The sequence below is a fragment of the Oncorhynchus gorbuscha genome, linkage group LG19, assembly GCF_021184085.1.
Source record: "Oncorhynchus gorbuscha isolate QuinsamMale2020 ecotype Even-year linkage group LG19, OgorEven_v1.0, whole genome shotgun sequence".
In the NCBI taxonomy this organism is placed as follows: Eukaryota; Metazoa; Chordata; class Actinopteri; order Salmoniformes; family Salmonidae; genus Oncorhynchus; species Oncorhynchus gorbuscha.
Genome location: NC_060191.1, coordinates 16,572,610 through 16,598,995, shown reverse-complemented (window position 1 = coordinate 16,598,995; position 26,386 = coordinate 16,572,610). Strand labels below are relative to the sequence as shown.

Below are 26,386 nucleotides of genomic sequence, written 5' to 3'. Positions count from 1 at the left end.
TTAAATTTGTTTGATGGCACATAGTCTTAAGCTTCACGGTTTGTTTGGTATTGTTTATTGTTTTGTCGGCGTCATTTCTTAAAGTAAAATGTACGCTCACCACGCTGCACCTTGGTCCTCATCAACAGTCATGACATGTATCCCCACAAGGAAGCAACCCCAGTCTGTAGGTCACTTCAATATATTGTCCATTGTTCATTAATTGGCGTGGAGTCAACATTGTCTAAATGTCCTGGAACATAGGAAATAAGTCCAATGTTCAGCAATAATAATAATAATAATTGTGTTCCTTTAACCCAATTGAGTGGGTTTCCTCATCATTGTCTTAGGAGCACAATCTTATGAAAGGTTTGGTATTTTCTTATCGACCAGAAGCCTCGATCCAGTTCAGAAGCTATTTTAAGATTGCAGCCAAACGCTTATCTCATATAACAGACAATAAATAGATCTTTCAATCTGCTATTTTTTATTTGAAAATACAAAACTCACCTCATGAACAGTCAGGGAAGAAGAGGGTGCAATTTCAATAACATAATTTGCTTGGCTTGAGGGATGTTGGCAAGATGTATGGATACAACATGGATGGGAACCACAACCAGCATGGAACAGGCATACTGTATCTGCGGCCCAAAGAGCACCCTCTTCCCTATATAGTGCATTACCTTTGACCAGGGCTCTTAGGGTGTTTATAGACAATGAAGGGCTATAGTGATAAGTAGTGCACTATATAGGGAATAGGGTGCCAATTAAGACACACCCTGTGTCTTTAGGCTGGCTGGGACCTTGAGGAGGCTTCCATGTCTGTCACAGGCACCCCCTGCCTGGATGAAATTAATGTGCTGCTGGGTGCCTTCTGGGCCATTGGATTCACAAATCCCTGTTTAGTCTCAGTCTCTTGTCGTGGATGTGCTGCAGCAGTATCCTCCCTCTTTGCTCAACAGTGTGGATGAGAGGTTTCAGGCCACGTGCCCCCCCTCGGCTCTCCCAGAATTGTTTGTCCATATACAGGGAGCTCAGGAGCATGCTCTCCAAGCAGCCAGACTGGAGAACTGATACAGCTCTCTCTGGAAACCTGCCAGGAAAATACAGTAAGACTGTCAAATCCAGACAAATACCAGACAGAGGATATCAAACCCAATTGCCTGAGCATAATGTGATGGTGTGGGCTATTTTAGTTTAATCTACCAACAGTTATACTTCATCTCTGAAGTATTCAGAAAGAAATAACAACACTGCATAGCTAGAGTTGTGAAGATCCGCCCACTTGCTTCACTGGATTTATAAAACACACATTAAGGCTGTGTGATGTGGGGTTGATGTAGGGTTCAACTGAGCTTCTGTACACTAAGGTGCTTCCTAAATGGCACCCAATTCCCTATATAGTGCACTACCTTTGGCCAGTAGTTCTGGCAGACTCAGCCTATTTCCATGATTCTGTCTAGCCTTGACTAGAGACTGGATAATAGATGTTTGTACTCACTCATCGATGCCCTCTACTAAGCGGAAGTTGAGGTTGTCATGGGGATGATTTGGCCTGCCTGCATTGTCTATAAACACCAGTCTGGTAGGCTCTACCCTCCTCACCTGTAGAAAAAAAACATAGACAGACACAGTATAGTTTAGCATAAAGTATCATCAACACTAACTGTATCTCTTTGATAGATATTAATATAGTAATTATGAGATGAGAGGAAGGCTCGGGAGACTAACTTTAAACTGGATATTACTCTTTTACACCTCTCACTATATATCAAACTATAAATCAAAGTTTATTGTTCACATACAGTGTTATAGTGTAATGGCGGGTGCAGTGAAATGCTTGTGTTATTAGCTCCGAACAATGTACTAAAAATGTCAAAGTACACAAAACATCTTCAAAAACGAAGAAATAAGAAATCCTAATTGTCAGGACAGATCCAGTTAACAACCCAAATAACACTGTGTGAGTAATTCAAATGCAATCTACTATATTACAGTGAGCCAGGTCAAGAATCCAGTATATAGATACCAAGTCAACTCTTACTCCTTTCTACAACAGTCAAAATAATAATGTGTAATGTGCTTAATAGAATCCTATTTGTCGTTTCAAATAGTTCAGCAGGTTCAGTGGAAAGAGGGAGTCATTTTTCCACAAAGCAGTTCTTGTAAAAGAATAGTGATCATCTTTATCCAACATTGGAATTCTCTTTGTTAAGAAGAAAAGGTCTGGATAGAAATAATAATATTAGTATATGTAGAGGTCTGTTTACATTGTCCTATTAGATTATTTAGACAAGCCTCCTCCTAAACCTCCTGCAGGCTATTGTCTTACATTATGTCCAAGTAAGTAAGTAAGCCTTGTCTGGGCCAGAATGGCCCATACATTATGTCCATGTGATGTTTCTTGGGTGTGATATGACAGTTACCAGGATGTGCACCAGCACTAGATCCTTTGAGTTCCTGCACTTGGTATGTAGCAGGTTCTCCACACATGGTTCTGCTGGGTCAGGCTGGAAACCGCAGCAGTACCGGTCCAGACGATCATTCACCTGGGGGGGGGGGGGGTGGAAGAACATGGATTAGTTGGGATTGACCATCAACAATGTCCTTTCCATAGAATTACATACAGAACTGTGTAGCAGAGGTTCCCAATTGTGTTAGTTTTTACAATTCCTGATTGTATACCTATCTAAAACAACACATAGATCTGTGATTCTTTAGGCTAGAAACAAGCGGTAAAACACCCAAGGAAGACACGACTCGGATGCACATGGGATTATATTTGATTGGTCTCTATGACATTCAGAAGCTGAGCTACGACCTTCCAAAGTCGAGGAGTGAAAGAAATTGGACTATGCGTCATTTCAGCCTTTGCTTGGGGAGTAATCTTATACAATGTGACTCTGTGGCTATCAATTGATCTATTCACTTTGTATAAAATAGAATATGAATAATTTAATTGAGTGGTCATATAAATGATCATAATAAAACATGTTTGATAACGGCCTAGACTATTTTCTTTATCCATTATTATGATTATTATCATTTAAAAAATGTAGAATTGGGCCTCCCGGGTGGCGCAGTGGTTAAGGGCGCTGTACTGCAGTGCCAGCTGTGCCACCAGAGACTCTGGGTTTGCGCCCAGGCTCTGTCGTAACCGGCCGCGACCGGGAGGTCCGTGGGGCAGCGCACAATTGGCCTAGCATCGTCCGGGTTAGGGAGGGGTTGGCCGGTAGGGATATCCTTGTCTCATCGCGCACCAGCGACTCCTGTGGCGGGCCGGGCGCACGCTAACCAAGGTTGCCAGGTGCACTGTGTTTCCTCTGACACATTGGTGCGGCTGGCTTCCGGGTTGGATGCGCGCTGTGTTAAGAAGCAGTGCCGCTTGGTTAGGTTGTGTATCGGAGGACGCATGACTTTCAATTTTTGTCTCTCCCGAGCCCGTACTTAGCTTCAGAACAACACTGTTTTCCGAGGTCCCACAAATGAAACAAATTCAAGCTGGTGGTGTATTTAATATATGCTATCTCAATAAACAGTCATAAAAAAAGTGGTGGGTGCATGACATGTTTTACATGTGAAAAAGGGGCCCTGGTGAAAAAAGGTTGGGAACTCCTGATTTCTAGGATCTCTTCAGTCCTTTCTTTATGAAGAACTTCAGACTCCAGAACAGCTTTCCAAGAGGAAAATCAAGGGTGACTACAAGAAACAAGTAGAAAATGTATTTACTTTCTAAAATCATCAACCATAGCAAATAACTCTTACCGCTTCTTCGCTATGCGGTCATTGATCATTTTGTTGACAGAAATCCAAACGCAAAGTGTTGATAGAGTTAGTGACAGTTACAGCTTTAGCCTTTGGCATGAGAGCGAGAGGGAGAGGGAGGTGAGAGGAGGAGTGGAATGGTGAGAGGAGGAGTGGGGCATGGTGAGAGGAGGTGAGAGGAGGGATGATGAGGAGGTAGTTACTTGTGTGAGACAGACCCCTGCGGGAACTTTTGACTTTGAGGTCAGAGGTCACCAGAGTTGATTACAGTAAGAGGTGGATCGGTCATTGTAGGTCAATCACCTGCAGTGAGGGCAAACCAGAGCAAGCTAGCGAAAGCAGTAAGACTGCTTCTTTTGCCACCTCATTTATTGCATTAAGCCCAATTCTATGAACAAGAGTGCTATAGAAAAGCCAAACTTTTAAGTGTACTTTAAATTCATATCTATTGTAACTTCAGACTGACTTCTCTCACTTCACCAACTTCAATAATCACTGTTTAAAGAAGGAAGCTTGACTTTTTTCAAAGTTAACACCCATCATATTATATTTGTTCATGCATGTATGCATTCACTGCAGTTGATTTGTTTTTGCATTTTCACACAAAAAATCCCTAATTATAATGATGCAACATCAACACCTGTGGGGTCATTCTCTTCCCCATTACACCGCCGAACAAACCAACTATCAGGGGAGGAAGGGAGCAATGTCGTCATTGTTGTTAAACTGAGAAGTGAAGGCATTTGCCACACTCCTCTGAGAGTTACCAAGGTGAGATATGCCCCCAGGGCTGTCTGGGCCTCTCTGTGGTAAAACTCACACCACACCATTTCGCTTCACTTCTTTCGCGCCTTCAGGAGTTCTCACATCCCTACTACATTTCACCCTGACACTAGAATACACTCATTCGCGTAGAGACAGAGTACAAGAGTCTCCTGGATATGGCTCCAGTGTTGACATACAGTATTACACCATCACCAAGTCTCTGGGAAACAGGACATGCCATTAAGGTCTATATCACACACAATAACATCACAAGCCTACTCACAACTAATTCATAGCGATACATCAGTAGCCTTCTTAGCCTACAATGGCAATTCAAAGCATCCAAGGCAATGACCAACAACGAGGACACTTGGCGCAAGGTCCTCTGTCTCCTCTGTTTTTCCCAGGCAAAGTGTGTGTGTGACTGTGTGTCCTTCACACTGTTCCCCTTGCTAATTGGTGTTAGGTTCCACATCAGAGCCATTAGATGTGTTAAATGAGCAGGTAGGAACAAGTGTTACAGGGTCCCAGTCAGCAATTCCACTGAATCAATGCAATCAATATAGTTGGCCATGTTACAGGTATTGACTTCTGCAATGAGACTACTCATATATTATTCATGCAGTGGCTAATCGCATCCCAACTGGCACCCTATTCCCTATATAGTGCACTACTTTTGATCAGAGCCAGTCAAATCTGGTGCACTATATAGGAATAGCGTTCCATTTTGTATTCAGCCACTATTATCTCCCCCCACAGTTCAGTTACCCATTCCATTCCATCTCACAGAGAGATAAGACAGTCTTTCTTTCTTTTTATCAGATTTTTCTACAGCTGAGTTGGTTCAGTGGTTGGGTGCTCTATTAAATAGTTTTCTATTTTTAATAGAATGGGTAGCATGGATAAAACACAGTAATAGCCTCCAAAGTGAGAGGATTTAGATTGAACACAATCAAAGAATGCAATTTGTGACTAATCTCTTTTCGAGGCATTTAATTTGTTTTATGTTTACTCAGCCTCTTTATACCTTAGAAAAATTGTTTCCGTCTCATTGTGAGACATTATTTTCTGAAACAATATGTATTCTGCCCGCAATCTGTATTGGCTATGTAACGATGACTGTTCACCCTGCAGTAACAAAGGAATGGATGGAATTTTTCTAAATGTTTTGTTTAAAATGTAAATGTTTTCTTTACTATGTGATGTCCTTCATCCCCATATTTTTTTGTTTATTTCTTCTGGGTTTTTTTTTCTAAATAAAGAAATGGACTTCCTTTTGGCTATAGAGACAGACAGCGAGAGGAGCAGCTGCTATCACTTTCCTCTCAGTCCTTCCTAATGTGGACTTAGGCATCCATGATTGCCGAGCATCACCATGGCAACCCTGACTTTGACTTCACACTGCCAGCGGCCAGTCATCGGGTCTTTAGAGGCCTGATGAAGACCGAGTACATTGTACTCTCTCTATACTATACGTACTAACTCTCTCTTACATGCAACACACATCATTGGGCAGTTGGCTTCATTGCCACCTCTCATTCCCTAATGGCAGCTTAGATATTCCTCATGCAGAATTACTCAGCTTTACACACACACACACACACACACACACACACACACACACACACACACACACACACACACACACACACACACACACACACACACACACACACACACACACACACACACACACACACACACACACAATGATCCAACATCTGGCTCTTACAAGGACCATCAGCCATCATTTCTTACACAATAAAGATCTCCAACTTCATTATAAATCACTGGCAGATCATAAACGAGTTTGAAGCTAAATTAGAGACAAACATTGTGTTGATTTTTTTATTGAACTGCGTTGATACATTCATCTACTGTAGTAGGGAGAATGATAATGTTCATTCAACTAGTGGGAGAATTATATATATTTTTTATTTTGATTTATTTCACCTTTATTTAATTAACCAGGTAGGCCAGTTGAGAACAAGTTCTCATTTACAACTGCGACCTGGCCAAGATAAAGCAAAGCATTGCGATAAAAACAACAACACAGAGTTACACATGGGATAAACATTCGTACAGTCAATAACACAATAAAAATCTGTATACAGAGTGTGCAAATAAAGTAAGGAGGTAAGGCAATAAATAAGCCATAGTGGCAAAGTAATTACAATTTAGCAATTAACACTGGAGTGACAGATGTGCAGATGAGGATGTGCAAGTATAAATACAGGTGTGCAAAAGAGCAGAAAAAACAAAAACAAATATGGGGATGAGGTAGGTAGTTGGTTGGATTGGCTATTTACAGATGGGCTGTGTACAGCTGCAGCGATCGGTAAGCTGCACTGACAGCCGATGCTTGAAGTAATGACTTATTATGTTGTATGTCTAGTAAGCTGATGGGATGCACTCACAACAATACCCTTCTACCTGTGATCCATGAAAAAAACATAATTATCTGATAATCAATTACATTTATCGCCCCAGACAGAGAGATCTCCACACTCTTTTCATTGGCCGGTATCTTTTAATCAAAGGCAGTTTAGTGAGTAGAGTTCTTCGGATGATAAGACCTTGGCAATACAATCCAGTGCTCAAATAGGCTCATTATCAAGGACTGCCAGCCTACTATTAGACAAGGTCGGTGGATTTCATCCAGTGAGAATGTTCTTTAATATAAATGCAAAACAAGAGCTGAATCCCAAATGGCACCCTATTTCCTTTGTAGTGCACCACTTTTAACCAGGGCCCACAGGGCTCTGGTCAAAAGTAGTGCACTATATAGGGAATATGGTGCCATTGGGGAAACAACCAAGGACCATTGGCTGCCATGAGTTTTCCCAGTCTGCCTGAACTCATTAGTCCTTATCAACTGGACCCTCCATAGGGACGTTAAGTGAATCACTAGCTAACTGTCAGTTTATACAGCGTACTGGAATAACAACTTTACAGAACTTACATCTCTCAAGGTGAGGTGAGATTTCAATCAGAACTCTAGTCTATGAATTATTTCCATAGGTTGTCTTCACATGGTGTGATTGAAAGGATATAGAAGTTTGGATGTGTACATTTGAGTGGCACATCAGGATAAAACTGAGTTAAGGTTATGGCTAAGGTTATGGTTAAGGTTATGGTTAAGGTTATGGTTAAGGTTAGGGATACGGTTAGGAATTAAGATCAGGTTAGAATGCCTGGCATTAGGAGCCATATAAAACCTAACAGTCACATATGAAATCTAACAGTCTGTAACGGCATTCCTCCTCCTCTTCTGAGGAGTAGTGAGAAGGATCGGAGGACCAATGCGCGGTGGTGGTAAGTGTCCAAAACGTTTATTTTAAGACATAAACTGAACACTATGTAATACAAAACAATAAATGTGAACATGAACGAAAACCGAAATAGTACCGTGTGGCAACAAACACTCACACGGTAACAAACACCCACAACTCAAAAGTGAAACCCAGGCTACTAAGTATGATTGTCAATCAGAGACAACTAACGACACCTGCCTCTGATTGAGAAACATACTAGGCTGAACTCAAAACCCCAACATAGAAAAACACACATAGACTTCCCACCCCAACACACGCCCTGATCATACGAAATAAAGACAAAACAAAGGAAATAAAGGTCAGAACGTGACACAGTCACATATAAAATCTAACAGTCACATCCACTACCTATCAGTTTTTCTGACCTCTGAACTCTAGCCAATGTATCTCTTAAACGTTCAAATCAATTCTGTCAATAAGTTAAATAAAAGGCTTTAACAAGTGTAATTGGAGGATACAGTGTTATTAGTTGTTCTATACCTGTAGGAGGAAGTCAAAGAGTGCCAGGTGCCCCCACTCCGCATGGTGAACCCCCACACAGGGGGTCTCGTTGAGGGCCACGCCGCTGCCACTTCCACACCTGGCCCTCAGCAGGCTCTGGTACTGGAGCCAGGTGAGAGGGAACGAGTTCTGGTCATTGTCATCATCAGCCAGGTGCTGGATGCCTGGGTCCCACCACACCGCGGGTCTGGCTGCCCCCCTGGTGTATTTGTAAGGCAGGATGTCACTGTGGAAGTCCCTGAGCACTGTGGGCAGACTCCTGTTCAAGCCCAGAACACGGTCTAAATGGAAAGCGAAGACTTCGAACCAGTCGTCTGGACGTTTGATTAGGGCACACAGACCCTGTTGGCAGTGCCCACTGTGGTCAGCCAATGGAGCCCCAAGAGAAGGGGGATGATGAGGGGCACCCAGCCCTACATGGAGGACCTGTCCATGGGCTGGGAGCCTAGCCTTACTGACAACCTCACTGCCCGAGAGGAACTCCATCTTGTGAATGTCGTCCTTGCTGAGCCATGGCACAGAGTCTGGGTCCCCAGTCCTTATTCTCCGTGTGTCAGTGTCTGGGAACTCCCTCTCTCCAGCTGACATCTTACACCAGTGGGCCTCCCCCTCACTCCCTTTCTCTGGCTCTGCTGCTGTTCCCGCTGTGGGCCGGGTCTTTTTACGTGCAGACGAAGGCTGTCTGTCACGTTTCCTGAGTTCTCTGGGGACCTTTTTCACAGCCTGCTGCTTGGTTAGGTTCTCCCTCCCTGCTTTCCCTGCCTGCCCTGCCTGCCTGGTTTGCCCCTGATCCTGCCTCTGTTCATCTGGAGTACATTTGTGCTCAGAGTCAGACAGGCCGAGTAGTAGAAGGGCGGCAGTAGAAGGGCGGCTCTGGCTGTGCGCTACAGTCTGGGTCACGGCTGGGTGGAGGTTCCCTTGTCTGGGAAGAGGTGGTGGCTGGGTGGAGAGCTCTGAACCACTGCAGTTGGTTAGATGGCTTCCATCATGCCTTATTAGCACAGCATTGACTGTCAATGGCGGGGTATAATGTTGTTTGTCTCTACTAGAACTTGGCGGCATCTCTTTCTTCTCTTTCCTTTTGGAGGCGATGCCCTTAGTTTTACGATTCTTCTTGTAGTTGCTGTGAGTTCTCTCACCTGTCATGCTAGCTGCTCTCCTATCCAGTTTGGGCTGGGCAATGACCAGGTGATGCTTTGAGGACTCTTTGACTTTGTCACTCTGCTTCCAACCTCCACTGTGACCTTTGAGGGGTAGAGGAAGATGGTGTTGGTGGTGAGGAGCCAATGAGGCCCTTTCCCTGGGTCTTGCCCTCATTCTATACCCTTTGGCTCCAGCAGAGCTCAGGCCTCGTGAGGGCAGCCTGCGTGTCTCAGAGGGGGGGAAGGGGAGGATGTTGATCACCACCACAGACAGGGTAAAGAGGAGGAGGAAGGCCCACACTGCCCACCTCTTGCAGCAGATCTTGAACCACACTCTTAAGGCCTGCATGCATGGGAAACAGAAAACAAAGAGAATGTTAGGTCTGTAGTTGGGAGCAAACGACCAAAAAGCCATGATTATAATGGAGCAGAGCCATAAATCAAAGATCATATATTTACTCTCCAAACTGTACGGTCGCTGGTCGGCCACTTGAACTGAACAGCTCAGATTCCAGTGTGTGTTTACAGAAGAGGAAACTTGAGTCTCCCAGAGGTTGACAAATGCAAATATCGGTACACAGACTGAAGGACAAGGGCAAACCAAAAACATAGAGATGAAGCAACCTGTGCTTAAAAATAAAATGATTTGGTAAGTTATGCTGTTGAAAACACTAAGGAGAGCGAGAGAGAGAGCGCAAGAGAGAGAGAGAGAGAGAGAGAGAGAGAGAGAGAGAGAGAGAGAGAGAGAGAGAGAGAGAGTTGATCCACATGTATCCCGTCTGCAATGCATACAAGTGTAAATAAAGCCTTTTTCAGCCACAGCTGGGCTTTCCTCAGCTTATATTGTAGGAGAGTTGCAGTTACTGAGTTGAGACAAATACTATGGCAAACACGTAAATATTGCAGCATTCCCTTTTGCACGGTAGTTCATCCAGAATGTGCTGATAGACACTGCATGCCAAATTGTATATAGTGCACTCCTTTTGACCGTGGCCCATAGGGAATAGGGTGCCATTTGGGACACAACCAGATTGTGAATGTCTTACTTCTACTGCAGCCTCTGTGATGATGAATTACTTTTCTGTGGCATAGGCCTAAATACAAACCGGTCCCATTCCATAAAGTCTCCATCGCATATAGAGTATGTATGCCATAGAGATGAATCCATTCAGATGGATCTCTATGGAATATGCTCTCAATGTTATTCAAACCTATGGTAAATCCAGAGGCAGTTATTTATCTGAATCACATATCAATGAAAGGATTAGGCTATTGTATAGAGCTATAGAGGCTATGGGATAGAGCTATAGAGGCTATGGTATAGAGCTATAGAGGCTATGGTATAGAGCTATAGAGGCTATGGTATAGAGCTATAGAGGCTATGGTATAGAGCTATAGAGGCTATGGTATAGAGCTATAGAGGCTATGGTATAGAGCTATAGAGGCTGTGGTATAGAGCTATAGAGGCTGTGGTATAGAGCTATAGAGGCTGTGGTATAGAGCTATAGAGGCTATGGTATAGAGCTGTAGAGGCTATGGTATAGAGCTGTAGAGGCTATGGTACAGAGCGATAGAGGCTATGGTATATAGCTGTAGAGGCTATGGTACAGAGCGATAGAGGCTATGGTATAGAGCGATAGAGGCTATGGTATAGAGCTGTAGAGGCTATGGTATATAGCTGTAGAGGCTATGGTAATGAGCGATAGAGGCTATGGTATAGCGATAGAGGCTATGGTATATAGCTGTAGAGGCTATGGTATAGAGTGATAGAGGCTATGGTATAGAGCGATAGAGGCTATGGTATAGAGCTGTAGAGGCTATGGTATATAGCTGTAGAGGCTATGGTAATGAGCGATAGAGGCTATGGTATAGCGATAGAGGCTATGGTATAGCTATAGAGGCTATGAGCCATGACTCCATGGAACTCTCTCCCACCTCAGTTAACCCAAGCAATAAAATCAGAAAAAAAAATTAAAAACACCACCTCACTGCACAACGTGGACTCTGAAGACACACACTAACACATGCTATACACACGCACCCACACATTATTCTTAGTAATGTAATATAGTATTGTAAAATGGTAATACAATAATATAAATTTGTATGATGTCATGTTTAATTTCTGTTTGGGCCTCAGGAAGATCCCTATTAGAAACAGCTAATGGGGATCCTAATAAAATACTAAAGACTAAATATTATGGTTCCATTCGATCTTCACATACATACAGTATTATTATGAATATAACTTAGCTTCTTCCATCTTTTTGTTTCTAATCTTTTCTATTTTGTCTGTGATACAGTTACATGAATATTTAGTAACAGTGACTAGTGAGAAACTGCCATCAAGGATCAGCTTTACTGGCCCACAATGCAACTCTACTAATTACATAACCAATAGTAGGTGAAAGCAGTCATCTCTCAGAAAGACAACCTACATTAGCTGTCCCTCTGCCTGCCTCTGTCCTGTCCTCGCTCCTCTCCTTCTCTCTGAGGGAATTCAACCTAAGGAATGTTTCAAACCCGTGAGATCTTTTCCCAGTCGGTGGCTGACGACAGTTTTACAGCTTTCCCAGAACCCACCTGTGAATGGATTTCATTATGCTCTTCTAAAAGAATGTCATGCCAGTAGTTCTGACTGAGTCAGGGTCCTGATGGGCTTTTAGATGTCCGTGGAGATCCCTGTCTGAATAAGATTGACTACTTACCCAGCTGACTTACCCAGCTAACCCCCAGGCATATGAATAGTAGATCTGAGATAGTTGGATGGGTAGAATATAGTATACCACCAGAATATGGTGGTAGCTCCATCTTGCCCTCTGATAGGCCAGGTGAAATTCCCGCCATATTGCTTGCACCTATCCAATCCTCTCATATCTACAGAAGTACCCATAGGGTGTATATCTAGGGATTAATTTGCATAAGATATGTCCTGCACCTATACCGTAATGTACATTGTAATAAGCTCCTGATCAGCAGAGATATTCTTTGGCGGTGGGTGGATGAAGTTTCACCATGCCACGGTCCAACACCCTCTCTCCAGTAACGCACTGCACCAGCCTCCAGTAACGCACTGCACCAGCCTCCAATAACGCACTGCACCAGCCTCCAGTAACGCACTGCACCAGCCTCCAGTAACACACTGCACCAGCCTCCAGTAATGTACTGCACCAGCCTCCAGTAACGCACTGCACCAGCCTCCAGTAACATACTGCACCAGCCTCCAGTAACGTACTGCACCAGCCTCCAGTAACGCACTGCACCAGCCTCCAGTAACGCACTGCACCAGCCTCCAGTAACGCACTGCACCCGCCTCCAGTAACGCACTGCACCAGCCTCCAGTAACGTACTGCACCAGCCTCCAGTAACGCACTGCGCCAGCCTCCAGTAACGCACTGCACCAGCCTCCAGTAACGCACTGCACCAGCCTCCAGTAACGCACTGCACCAGCCTCCAGTAACGCACTGCACCAGCCTCCAGTAACGCACTGCACCAGCCTCCAGTAACGCACTGCACCAGCCTCCAGTAACGTACTGCACCAGCCTCCAGTAACGTACTGCACCAACCTCCAGTAACGTACTGCACCAACCTCCAGTAACGTACTGTACCAGCCTCCAGTAACGTACTGCACCAACCTCCAGTAACGTACTGCGCCAGCCTCCAGTAACGTACTGCGCCAGCCTCCAGTAACGTACTGCGCCAGCCTCCAGCAACGTACTGCACCAGCCTCCAGCAACGTACTGCACCAGCTTCCAGTAACGTACTGCACCAACCTCCAGTAACGTACTGCACCAGCCTCCAGTAACGCACTGCACCAGCCTCCAGTAACGCACTGCACCAGCCTCCAGTAACACACTGCACCAGCCTCCAGTAACGTACTGCACCAGCCTCCAGTAACGCACTGCACCAGCCTCCAGTAAGGCACTGCACCAGCCTCCAGTAACGTACTGAACCAACCTCCAGTAACGTACTGCACCAGCCTCCAGTAACGTACTGCACCAGCCTCCAGTAACGTACTGCACCAACCTCCAGTAACGTACTGCACCAGCCTCCAGTAACGTACTGCACCAGCCTCCAGTAACGCACTGCACCAGCCTCCAGTAACGCACTGCACCAGCCTCCACCTGGCAAAGCCAGAAGACTCACTCACACTCACTGATGGAACCTGTTCTCCAAAAACACATTAATCACATTTCAAAGTTCTGGAATTGTGTGGAAGTGACACAGATGCACCCTGTCTTGACCCTTTCCAAATCCAGTGACTCAGTTTGTTTTCCCAGTGGTTTGGCCAACCAGCTCTAATTAGTGGTCAGGCATGTAGCACCTTTTATGTCTGTGTGTCTGTGTGACCGTGTGACTGTGTCAACATGGAGACATTGTGTTGTTTCTTAGTGGCTTTAGCACTTCTCTATAGCAGACATGCACAGCAAGGGGGTTTGATACACAGCTCAACACCAAACCACAGCACAACAAAACAACAAGACAAATGCCTTGGTGTCATATTTGCTAGGAGTTTTAATCATCACACAAACAAAATAGCACGAAATTGACACAAAGTCATTGTTGTATTGCATGGCTGCTGTTGAACAGTTTTCAGCTCACATGCTATACGATCTGATACATGTCTACCCAACACATCTTAGCACCTACAGTTGAAGTGGGAAGTTTACATACACTTAGGTTGGAGTCATTAAAACTTGTTTTTCAACCACTCCACAAATTTCTTATATAGTTTTGGCAAGTCGGTTAGGACATCCACTTTGTGCATGACACAAGCAAATTTTTCCAACGATTGTTTACAGACAGATTATTTCACTTATAATCTCAAATGATTGCCTCGCCTGGTTCACCAACTACTTCTCTGATAGAGTTCAGTGTGTCAAATCGGAGGGTCTGCTGTCTGAACCTCTGGCAGTCTCTATGGGGGTGCCACAGGGTTCAATTCTTGGACCGACTCTCTACTCTGTATACATCAATGAGGTCGCTCTTGCTGCTGGTGAGTCCCTGATCCACCTCTACGCAGACGACACCATTCTGTATACTTCCGGCCCTTCTTTGGACACTGTGTTAACAACCCTCCAGGCAAGCTTAATGCCATACAACTCTCCTTCCGTGGCCTCCAATTGCTCTTAAATACAAGTAAAACTAAATCCATGCTCTTCAACCGATCGCTACCTGCACCTACCCGCCTGTCCAACATCACTACTCTGGACGGCTCTGACTTAGAATACGTGGACAACTACAAATACTTAGGTGTCTGGTTAGACTGTAAACTCTCCTTCCAGACCCATATCAAACATCTCCAATCCAAAGTTAAATCTAGAATTGGCTTCCTATTTCGCAACAAAGCATCCTTCACTCATGCTGCCAAACATACCCTTGTAAAACTGACCATCCTACCAATCCTCGACTTTGGCGATGTCATTTACAAAATAGCCTCCAATACCCTACTCAACAAATTGGATGCAGTCTATCACAGTGCAATCCGTTTTGTCACCAAAGCCCCATATACTACCCACCATTGCGACCTGTACGCTCTCGTTGGCTGGCCCTCGCTTCATACTCGTCGCCAAACCCACTGGCTCCATGTCATCTACAAGACCCTGCTAGGTAAAGTCCCCCTTATCTCAGCTCGCTGGTCACCATAGCATCTCCCACCTGTAGCACACGCTCCAGCAGGTATATCTCTCTGGTCACCCCCAAAACCAATTCTTTCTTTGGCCGCCTCTCCTTCCAGTTCTCTGCTGCCAGTGACTGGAACGAACTGCAAAAATCTCTGAAACTGGAAACACTTATCTCCCTCACTAGCTTTAAGCACCAACTGTCAGAGCATCTTACAGATTACTGCACCTGTACATAGCCCACCTATAATTTAGCCCAAACAACTACCTCTTTCCCAACTGTATTTAATTAATTTATTTATTTTGCTCCTTTGCACCCCATTATTTTTATGTCTACTTTGCACATTCTTCCATTGCAAAACTACCATTCCAGTGTTTTACTTTCTATATTGTATTTACTCTGCCACCATGGCCTTTTTTGCCTTTACCTCCCTTCTCACCTCATTTGCTCACATTGTATATAGACTTGTTTATACTGTATTATTGACTGTATGTTTGTTTTACTCCATGTGTAACTCTGTGTCGTTGTATCTGTCGAACTGCTTTGCTTTATCTTGGCCAGGTCACAATTGTAAATGAGAACTTGTTCTCAACTTGCCTACCTGGTTAAATAAAGGTGAAATAAAAAAAATAAAAAAATTCACTGTATCACAATTCCAGTGGGTCAGAAGTTTAATACATTAAGATGACTGTGCCTTTAAACAGCTTGGAAAATTCCAGAAAATGATGTCAATGCTTTAGAAGCTTCTGAAGCTGCTAATTGACCTAATTTGAGTCATTTGGAGGTGTACCTGTGGATGTATTTCAAGGCATACCTTCAAACTCAGTGCCTCTTTGCTTGACATCATTAGAAGCTTCTGAAGCTGCTAATTGACCTAATTTGAGTCATTTGGAGGTGTACCTGTGGATGTATTTCAAGGCATACCTTCAAACTCAGTGCCTCTTTGCTTGACATCATGGGAAAATCAGCCAAGATCTCAGAAAAAAAATTGTAGATCTCCACAAGTTTGGTTCATCCTTGGGAGCAATTTCCAAAAGCATGAAGGTACCACGTTCACCTGTACAAACAATAGTACGCAAGTATAAACACCATGGGACCACGCAGCCACCATACTGCTCAGGAAGGAGACGCTTTCTGTCTCCTAGAGGTGAATGTACTTTGGTGCGAAAGGTGCAAATAAATCCCAGAACAACAGCAAAGGACCTTGTGAAGATGCTGGAGGAAACAGCTACAAAAGTATCTATATTCACAGTAAAATGGGTCCTATATCGACATAACCTGAAAGGCCGCTCAGCAAGGAAGAAGCCAGTGCTCCAAAACCTCCATAAAAAAGCCAGACTACGGTTTGCAACTGCACATGGGGACAAAGATCGTACTTTTTGGAGAAATGTCCTCTGGTCTGATGAAACAAAAATTGAACTGTTTGGCCATAATGACCATCATTATGTTTGGAGGTAAAAGGGGGAGGCTTGCAAGCCGAATAACATCCCAACCGTGTGAAGTATGGGGGTGGCAGCATCATGTTGTGGTGGTGCTTTGCTACAGGAGGGACTGGAACACTTCACAAAATAGATGGCATCATGAGGGAGGGAAATTATGTGGATGTATTGAAGCAACATCTCAAGACATCAGTCAGGAAGTTAAAGCTTGGTCGCAAATGGGTCTTCCAAATGGACAATGATCCCAAGCATACTTCCAAAGTTGTGGCAAAATGGCTTAAGGACAACAAAGTCAAGGTATTGGAGTGGCCATTTCAAAGCCCTGACCTCAATCCTATAGAAAATGTGTGGGCAGAACTGAAAAAGTCCATGCGAGCAAGGAGGCCTACAAACCTAACTCGGTTACACCAGCTCTGTCAGGAAGAATGGGTCAAAATTCACCCAACTTATTGTGGGAAGCTTGTGGAAGGCTACCCATAACGTTTGACCCAAGTTAAACAATTTAAAGGCAATGCTACCAAATACTAATTGAGTGTATGTAAGCCTCTGACCCACTGGTAATGTGACGAAATAAATAAAAGCTGAAATAAATCACTCTCTACTATTATTCTGATATTTCACATTCTTAAAATAAAGTGGTGATCCTAACTGACCTAAGACAGGGAATCTTTACTCAGATGAAATGTCAGGAATTGTGAAGAACTGAGTTTAAATGTATTTGGCTAAGGTGTATGTAAACTTCTGACTTCAACTCTATCTAACACTTTAGAACACTAGAAGAATACAGCTTCACTTTATTGAATGGAATCATCCTCGTCAATTACCTTTCTTGCTGTGATCTTTACCAATTGTTGTTCAGCATTTGTCTGTGTTCCACTTCAGTCTAATTCCAGCTATGACAACCGCAAGGCTGGAATTCTATTAGGCTGTAGCCTCCCACTCGTTTCAGCAGGCCAGGTGTCTGATGCCTTTACCTTCTGGTCCATTCTTTTTACATCTCTTCTCCTTTAGTAGACGGAACGCTCGAGGACAGGTTTGCAGGAATGCTGAGACGTGCAACAAATGCTTTACAGGATTCTAAGAAGATTAGGAGAAAATCAGTCTCATTATTTTCTATGTTTAGCGGAGAGGGAGAGGAGGAGAAAGAGGAGAGGAAGGTGGAAGTAGGCAGGGGAGAGAGAGAAAAAGGGAGAGAGAGAAAGGGTGAGGGTGAATACTGTAGACGAATAGCATTAATATTACACAGAGAATAGCATCCGAAAAGAGCTCCCAAAGTAGTCTTGTTCAGTGGGAGGAGAACAGACTGGCTTGGTGGTCAGGCTTTAGGGACTGTCACAGTCATATTCTGGAAAAGCACTGGGTTGCAGCTCTATTAGTATAACCACGTACACTAGATGTGGAGGAGGCTCTCTCTCTCCTGCTCATATGTTGTAGTTAATCACCCGTTGAGAATGAAACTCCTGCATGGCAGGACAAAGGAGTACATTCTCTCGCCATTCTACCATGGCAAAACTGATACACTGTGACTACACACAGAATATTATTCCGTTAATGGGCCTCGTCTACTTGGTAATGGGCATGTATGAATTGTATGTGTGAAATTGTGTGAAAACATATCTATTCGCTTAAGTGCACGTGTGTCTATCTGTGTGTATGGTGTGACAACCCTCCCACTCTGTCTGCCGTATTCTTTCTCTTTGCTCTCGTTTTCCTTATTAGGATGCTGGTGGGTGGAGCCGGGAGGGTCGTCAGCGACATGGGACACACCTGGGCCCTGGTGTGTCCCGGGATAAATACACCTCTTCCCCATGGTGTAGACTCTCTCCATGCAGACACCTTTACAGATTTTATTGTGGTTATCTTTGTGGCCTTTTGTTTGTTTGCTTTGGCACCTTTAAACACCCTGCATTATCACATTTATGCAAGCAAGCAAACACTCACTTACACTACTGATTACACACACCATTATTAATCATATTTAGTTTACTTTATTTAATAAATATATTTTGTTATTCCTTGTCTCCACGTTGTTTCCCTTTTGTTACGAACTTCGAGCCGGTTCGTGACAATGGGCACAGGAGGTTTAGGGGGTATATTCTAACATGAAATGAATTGCTTCCATGTTCATGTCGGTTATTATTGTGTGCATTAAATAGATGTTCTAGTCAAAGATAGGGAATAATTACTGTCTCACATGACCATTCAGTCCCAGCGCTGAGGCAACTTTGAAAGAGAAAAATAAGCGAGAACCTCCCTTTCAATAAACCACATACAACAAAAAGGCTAACAAAGAACGCAATAAATCCACTGACTGCTTTGTAAATCCATACAGAACATCACAACAACAAAAATTATGCTGTAGTGTTGACTGATGAGGGAGAACAAAGTCCATCATCTGACAGTAATATGACATGATGGCATAGAAAAGGCTGCATGAGATCTCTCCACTGATGTCAGACAGGGGAAGACCTTAATTGAATCAGTCACCACATCTCTGCTGCCTGAGAGATCACACCGACCGGAAGTGTTATGGCGCAAAACATTATCTCAAGATGGCTATACTGAAAGGAAAGGAATAAACTGTGTGGTTGGTTGAACACAGTTTCATGAGGGAGATTGGGAGAAAGAGGATGTGGTGCAGTAATGCACATGACGCCCCAGGCTGGATTATAGTCTTACTGGCAACACACACACACACACACACACACACACATACGTACACACACACATACGTACACACACACACACACACACACACACACACACACACACACACACACACACACACACACACACACACACACACACACACACACACACACACACACACACACACACACACACACACACACACACACACACACACACACACACACACACACACACACACACACTTACATGCACGCACACTCAAACACTCTCTCTCGCTCTCTCTAGATTTATAGCAATGCTGTGTTCCAAGTGACCTTGACAATACCCGATGATGCATATTTCACTGCAACGACCCCATCCCATGGGGAAAGAAACCAGCTCGTCCCCTGACGGAAACTGCTGCTCATCATTCACCTCTCCAGTCAGCATCAACAATATCCTCCTTTCCACTGGTCTCTTACTATACCACAGAGAGCCATTGTCATAATGGGCTAGTCATAGGTCTATATTCTGCTTTATACCCCGGGACCTGGGAGAAAGAGTGGTGAGATAGGGGCCCAAACAGAACAACAGTGCTTTTATTGTCCTCTTTAACCGAGCCTCTCTCTGAGTGACAGCCAGGCTGATACAGGTGTCCTTCTCCGCTGCACACAGAGAGACCTTCAGTGTAATGACTTGATGATGTTAATCTACAAAGGGAAGTCTGCAGGTGTGTGAGAGAAAGAGAGGACAGATAGAGAGAAAGAGTAAGAGAGTGACAGAGAGATGGAGAGATAGAGAGGGGAAGAGGAGAAGAGGGGCAACCGTCTGCTGCTTAGCCTGTCCTGTACACGCGTGTTTGTGTGTGTATGTGCCTGTGTGTATACGTGTGTGTGTCTGTGAGTATACGTGTGTGTGCCTGTGTGTATACGTGTCTGTGTGCCTGTGTGTACACGTGTCTGTGTGCCTGTGTGTATACGTGTATGTGTCTGTGTGTATACGAGTGTGTATACGTGTATGTGTCTGTGTGTATACCTGTGTGTATACGTGTATGTGTCTGTGTGTATACGTGTGTGTATACGTGTATGTGTCTGTGTGTATACCTGTGTGTATACGTGTATGTGTCTGTGTGTATACGTGTGTGTATACGTGTATGTGTCTGTGTGTATACGTGTGTGTATACGTGTATGTGTCTGTGTGTATACCTGTGTGTATATGTGTATGTGCCTGTGTGTATACGTGTATGTGTGTATATGAGTGTGTATACGTGTATGTGTCTGTGTGTATACCTGTGTGTATACGTTTATGTGTCTGTGTGTATACCTGTGTGTATACGTGTATGTGTCTGTGTGTATACGTGTGTGTATACGTGTATGTGTCTGTGTGTATACGTGTGTGTATATACCTGTGTGTATACGTGTATGTGTCTGTGTGTATACGTGTGTGTATACGTGTATGTGTCTGTGTGTATACCTGTGTGTATACGTGTATGTGTCTGTGTGTATACGTGTGTGTATACGTGTATGTGTCTGTGTGTATACGTGTGTGTATACGTGTATGTGTCTGTGTGTATACCTGTGTGTATACGTGTATACGTGTGTGTATACGTGTATGTGTCTGTGTGTATACCTGTGTGTATATGTGTATGTGTCTGTGTGTATACGTGTGTGTATACGTGTATGTGTCTGTGTGTATACCTGTGTGTATATGTGTATGTGTCTGTGTGTATACGTGTATGTGTCTGTGTGTATACCTGTGTGTATACGTGTATGTGTCTGTGTCTGTGTGTATACGTGTGTGTTTACGTGTATGTGTCTGTGTGTATACCTGTGTATACGTGTATGTGTCTGTGTGTATACCTGTGTATACGTGTATGTGTCTGTGTGTATACGTGTACGTGTCTGTGTGTATACGTGTGTGTATACGTGTATGTGTCTGTGTGTATACCTGTGTGTATACATGTATGTGTCTGTGTGTATACCTGTGTGTATACGTGTGTGTTTACGTGTATGTGTCTGTGTGTATACGTGTATGTATCTGTGTGTATACGTGTGTGTATACGTGTGTATACGTGTATGTATCTGTGTGTATACGTGTGTGTATATGTGTGTATCTGTGTGTATACGTGTATGTGTCTGTGTGTATACCTGTGTGTATACGTGTATGTGTCTGTGTGTATACGTGTGTGTTTACATGTATGTGCCTGTGTGTATACGTGTGTGTATACGTGTGCATGATCAGCAACGTCTCTTTGTTATGGCAGAGATGTCAGTACACAGTATTGGAGTGTGACAACAGCCGAGACCACTACACATATTCCACACACACACACACACACACACACACACACACACACACACACACACACACACACACACACACACACACACACACACACACACACACACACACACACACACACACACACACACACACACACACACACACACACACACACACACACACACGGTGAGGTCATCAGTCAGTTACTTGTCAAGATATACCCAAAGAACAATGGCAATTTGAACAGGACACTAGTGTGCATTTATTTGTACTAAATGTCAAATATTTCAGTTATTCAAATGATGTATGAGAGCAGCAGGTCCTAGTGTGATTTTGAATTACAAATTGATATCACCCACATGCAGTATAAACTGCTTAAGGTCAATTGACTGTCCTGTGGCAGTGTGGCTTGCTGCTGATAACATTGTATTCTATGCATGTAAATGAATGCCGGCCAACTGACTTCCCATGGGGCACACTGTTGATGCATTTAGCCGGCTGAATACATTTACTATTTACTACACACTCACACACACACAGAGACGTTAAGCAGTAGCCTTAATAGTAGTCAGTGAGGCGCTGCTCTCTGCAGTGCCCTTTATAGGCCCCGTGCCAGACCCTGCCTGCACAGTGATAAATAATGTCACACACACAGTGGTGTAAAGTACTTAAGTAAAAATACTTTAAAATACTACTTAAGTAGTTTTTTTGGATATCTGTACATTACTTTAGTATTCATATTTTTATGACTACTTTTACTTCACTACATTCCTTAAGAAAATATTGTACTTTTTAATCCATACATTTTCCTTCACACCCAAAAGTACTCGTTACATTTTGAATGCTTAGCAGGACAGGAAAATAGTACCATTCACACACTTATTACCTGAACATCCCTGGTCATCCCTACTGCCTCTGATCTGGCAGACTCACTAAACACACATGCTTCGTTTGTAAATGATGTCTGAATGTTGAAATGATTTGTTTCGTTTGTTACTTTTTCCACCACTGCACACACACACACACACACACACACACACACACACACACACACACACACACACACACACACACACACACACACACACACACACACACACACACACACACACACACACACACACACACACACACACACACACACACACACACACCGACTTGAGAGCATGTTTGCCTTTTCAACTGTTTAAAGTTGAAATCATAATCTAAACATTTCACCAAAAAGCCTGATAGACTAAATCATTGAAATGAATTGTCATGCTTCCACCAGTCATGTATGTTAGTTAATTAAGGAATGATGGGATATACTGTGTGTTCTCAACTTCAGGCCTTAGTCACAGCTATGAAAAACATGAGCAAGAATGTTCTAACCATATGGCTGCAGTGTGTGGGCACATTTAAGAAGGTCTGCTTTTAATCTGACATGCCATGGCAAGAGAGGAACCTCAGAAGAAGGATGACATTTTTGGTGCAAAATTGGCCCAAAATAAGCAACATTACATTCTTTCTTTATCGTAACACAAAAACAAGACAAATGATTGATTTACCAACAAAATCACCACGATTTGGTGATAGAAACCTCCTGCCAGACCTCTCCTCCCCTCCCATCCTCTCCCCTCCTGCAAATGTATTTTCTATGAGGATTACTGAGATTATAAACCACCTACAACACATCAGAGTTTTTCCTGCTCCCCAGTTGGACCTATTTTTTAGGGTATTTAAACAACAACTTTTTCATCATACACACTCTGGACACCTCGGTACCACACAGTCCTGCAGCCACATCCCCGGTCTAATCTTACCATCAACCTTTTACCAGGAGCCATCTTTCCCCTAATGCTCTCTGGGACTGGAAGATGTAAAGTGGCTCCAAACCCATCAGGCCTCATAAAACAGGAGCTTGTAGCCAGATCTCAGAGCTGTTATGACATGTTCCTTCCCAGAGAAAAGGTCAGCTCACTAGGCAGAATTCCTGCACAGTGCACACTGAAACCTATGAAAGTGTATACTGTATAGGTTTCACTGACCGCACACACACACACACATACACTAAAACCTAGACGGAAAGTGTGTGAGTTATAAAAGTTCAGACGTCAGCGTTTGGATGGTAATTTTTGCCTAAATCACGGAGTCCTACTAGAACATATAAAGAGATCCACAGGTACTGTAAAACCTGTTTAGGACTAATATGAAACTGTATTTGACTCCTGTCTTTTAATTACAATTCAATAATTTTAAGTACTTAATGTTATCTTTAGTTTATAGCATAAGGGCAACTTAATGTTAAGTGTTTTCTAAATTGAGAGGCGGTTGTTTTGTCCCCCTGAACTGCAGTGGTGTGGAGTCCTGTCCTCCTAACAGATTTACTTGGAAGCCAATATTACATGGGTCATTCATAATGCATTGAGGCAACAAGCATTCCATCCTGTCTGAGACAGGAACCATGGTCTTATGTAGACTGCTCTGCTCAGAGACCCGATACTGCCTGGAATATGGTATTTGACAGCGGTTGGCCCTCCCTTTAAGCGCACAAAGTTATGGCACTGCTTTCACTTTCAAAGCAAACCCAGGAACTGGCATCCCAGCTGAGAATACAACCATGGATGGACGGCACTCACAGTGCATTGTGTCTAACCAATATCCTGTGGGGCTGGAGTTTTTTTGGGAGGGTTGAATGACTTGAGGCAGACTTGAGGTTGAGGGTGTAGTCAGTGCATGCTTGTGTTTGAAGAGAAAATATGCCCCTCTCTACCTCACTTGAGCTTTGAGTTTATGTCTGAGCACAGAAACATTGCATGCAGAAGGAGCTGATCACTATTCCAATACAGTCTAAGGTGCCAAACACTTTTTTTTACCAGGGGTAGTAGTGCTCCTCAAAATGTAAAAATAGTTGTAAAATTCATGACACAATACTCCTTAAGCTTCATTTAAGGTCCAATAGATGAGAAGTTGGAGTTATTATTGGATTCCATGGAGCTGTTCAAACCAGGGTCTCCTGTCTACATGTATGGAATCATTTAAGAAACTGTGAGACTGCAGGGGCTGGCTGGTGGAACTGGGAGACTTGATCCCTGATCACCTAGTTGAAAGGGTGTTTTGACTAAAACCTTTTAAAACTTTCTGTAAGAGGCTTTACTATCAACTTTAATATTTGTAAGGCATGAACATATAACTTTCTATCAGATTAATATAATAAATTATCATTCTTAATATGCAAGATAATCGGAATATAAACCTTTATTACTTCTAGTCTCTTCACTCATTCTACTGATACTCTTACCATAAGTAATGACAATTCACAAGTTTCTCTGATCAGGAGTCAGTGCACAACAGACAGAATGGGTTATGGAAGTCAGCTCTTGGTGCTGATGTGTCAAAATATGACCGATAACAAATGCTCTAAGCTGACCACTTTCTTGCTTCTTTTCCTTCAGGCTAAATAGGATTACAATTCCGTATCACATGGAATAAAGGCACACATTATTTTGGCGATATAGTGTAGTCTACAGATAAAATTGGTTTAGCTTTTTTAGCCAAACGGTTTGATAGTTGTCTATTCTGCAGCTTTATCAGGAACAGAATCAACAAAAGTGCAGCAAGACTCTGCAAATGCAACACTTTCACGTGGATGCACAGACTAAAACAAAGTTTGAAATTGTGCTATCGGGCAGCAAAAATAGAATGATGATTTATAGGAAACATGAACCACACTTACCATCGTTTTCCCCACTCGGGTGCATTCCACAAGAAAAGTTTACAGCGTTTATTATAGTGCAAACACGTCCGGTGACGCCATGTAGATATGGTTAAACAAACCTCTTTGAAGACTAGACAGCATTGGTCTCTGAAGATGCAGCATGCGTAAAGTCTCCGGTTTCTCCACAGTGCTTTTTCAATAGACTATCACTTGATCATTTGAATTGAGCTATGTTTAATCTCCTTCTATAGGCTACATTGCAGTTGTCATTATTGTAGGGTACTTTGGCATTAATAATGGTAACAATAAATCTCGCAAATTACAATACTTAAGTAGGCTACGGTACGTTTCAGTGGCTTCAAACTTTCGTGGTAGCCTACTTCTCCAGAAGAAATCCCAACCCACAGTTTTGCTTTAGTGGAGCATAGGCATATATCACAAGCAGCTTTCACTACCGAGGGACCCGTGCGTTTCGGAGAAGGTTATTTCACTGTAAAAGTCCTCTTTCTGGGACTGGATGGGAATTTAGTAGACTCCAGGAATGCGCTGTAATTTGAGAGCAGGCGTCCTGCCCGCGCAGCGCTTGCGTGGTCTAGCTGTCCATATATTGGAGACAGGCGCCTTGAAATTACAGATCACGTTTTTAAATTAGTCATGAAGCCTAATTTGAATAACAGACAATAAATATCCTTGGTGGATGAGAGCAATAAATGATAAGAACCAGACCCATAAAAATGAATTAATGTGGCTTTTTATCCACTTTGAAATGTGCTTGAATTGTAAAGTATTAGGCTCACTATCCATTCCTTGGCAAATGAGTCACAGGGGACAGATCTAACAGAGACCCCGTACCATTTAGGTCTATGACTTTAACTAATAACACATAGCCTATTTTTTGTAATAAATATTAGGCCTAGTCTTGGACTAAAAACATGCTCAACCTAATCTCCATTGAAAGTGCTTTTTAGTCTAGCACTAGGCTTTATCTGTGTCTGGGAAACTGGCCCATAGGGTTCTATCCTCTTCAGAGATGAAGAAAAAACGGTTTGATTTCTTTGAAGATGAGGTGCTTTTCAACCATGAAACGGATTGAAAGACAATGGACAAAGGATGTCAATTCTTGGCTCACTAGGTAAATCTTTATGGTCAAGGACTGCCCCCTTCTGGTACTGTAGCTGTTGACCTAGGGCACATTGAATTGCAGTCAAAAACGGATTAAAAAGGAAA

At 43.3% G+C, this 26,386-nt stretch overlaps 1 protein-coding gene across 3 annotated transcripts; it reads right to left on the bottom strand.

Moving 5' to 3' along the window:
- LOC124004639 (Golgi-associated kinase 1A-like) lies at positions 1–25,652 on the bottom strand. 3 transcript variants are annotated; one of them, XM_046313297.1, is made up of 5 exons: positions 25,178–25,652; positions 8,325–9,830; positions 2,406–2,528; positions 1,481–1,584; positions 1–1,072 (listed from the first exon to the last, which is right to left on the bottom strand). In XM_046313297.1, exons 1-5 carry the CDS (start codon positions 25,178–25,180, stop codon positions 868–870), a joined length of 1,941 nt encoding a protein of 646 aa, XP_046169253.1. In that variant the 5' UTR covers positions 25,181–25,652; the 3' UTR covers positions 1–867. The 3 variants fall into 3 exon arrangements, with proteins under 3 accessions (XP_046169253.1, XP_046169254.1, XP_046169255.1); XM_046313298.1 differs by having other exon boundaries at positions 25,279–25,652; XM_046313299.1 differs by lacking the exon at positions 25,178–25,652 and adding an exon at positions 17,373–17,861.
- Positions 25,653–26,386: the final 734 nt, after the last annotated feature.

Excerpts from the sequence above, each read along its gene's own strand:
- LOC124004639 (XM_046313297.1), bottom strand. Across the intron at positions 2,529-8,324 it reads TCTTTGACTTCCTCCTACAG|GTGAATGATCGTCTGGACCG; the intron begins GTATAGAACAAC and ends CCCCCCCCCCAG. Across the intron at positions 1,585-2,405 it reads TAGTGCTGGTGCACATCCTG|GTGAGGAGGGTAGAGCCTAC; the intron begins GTAACTGTCATA and ends TTTTTTCTACAG.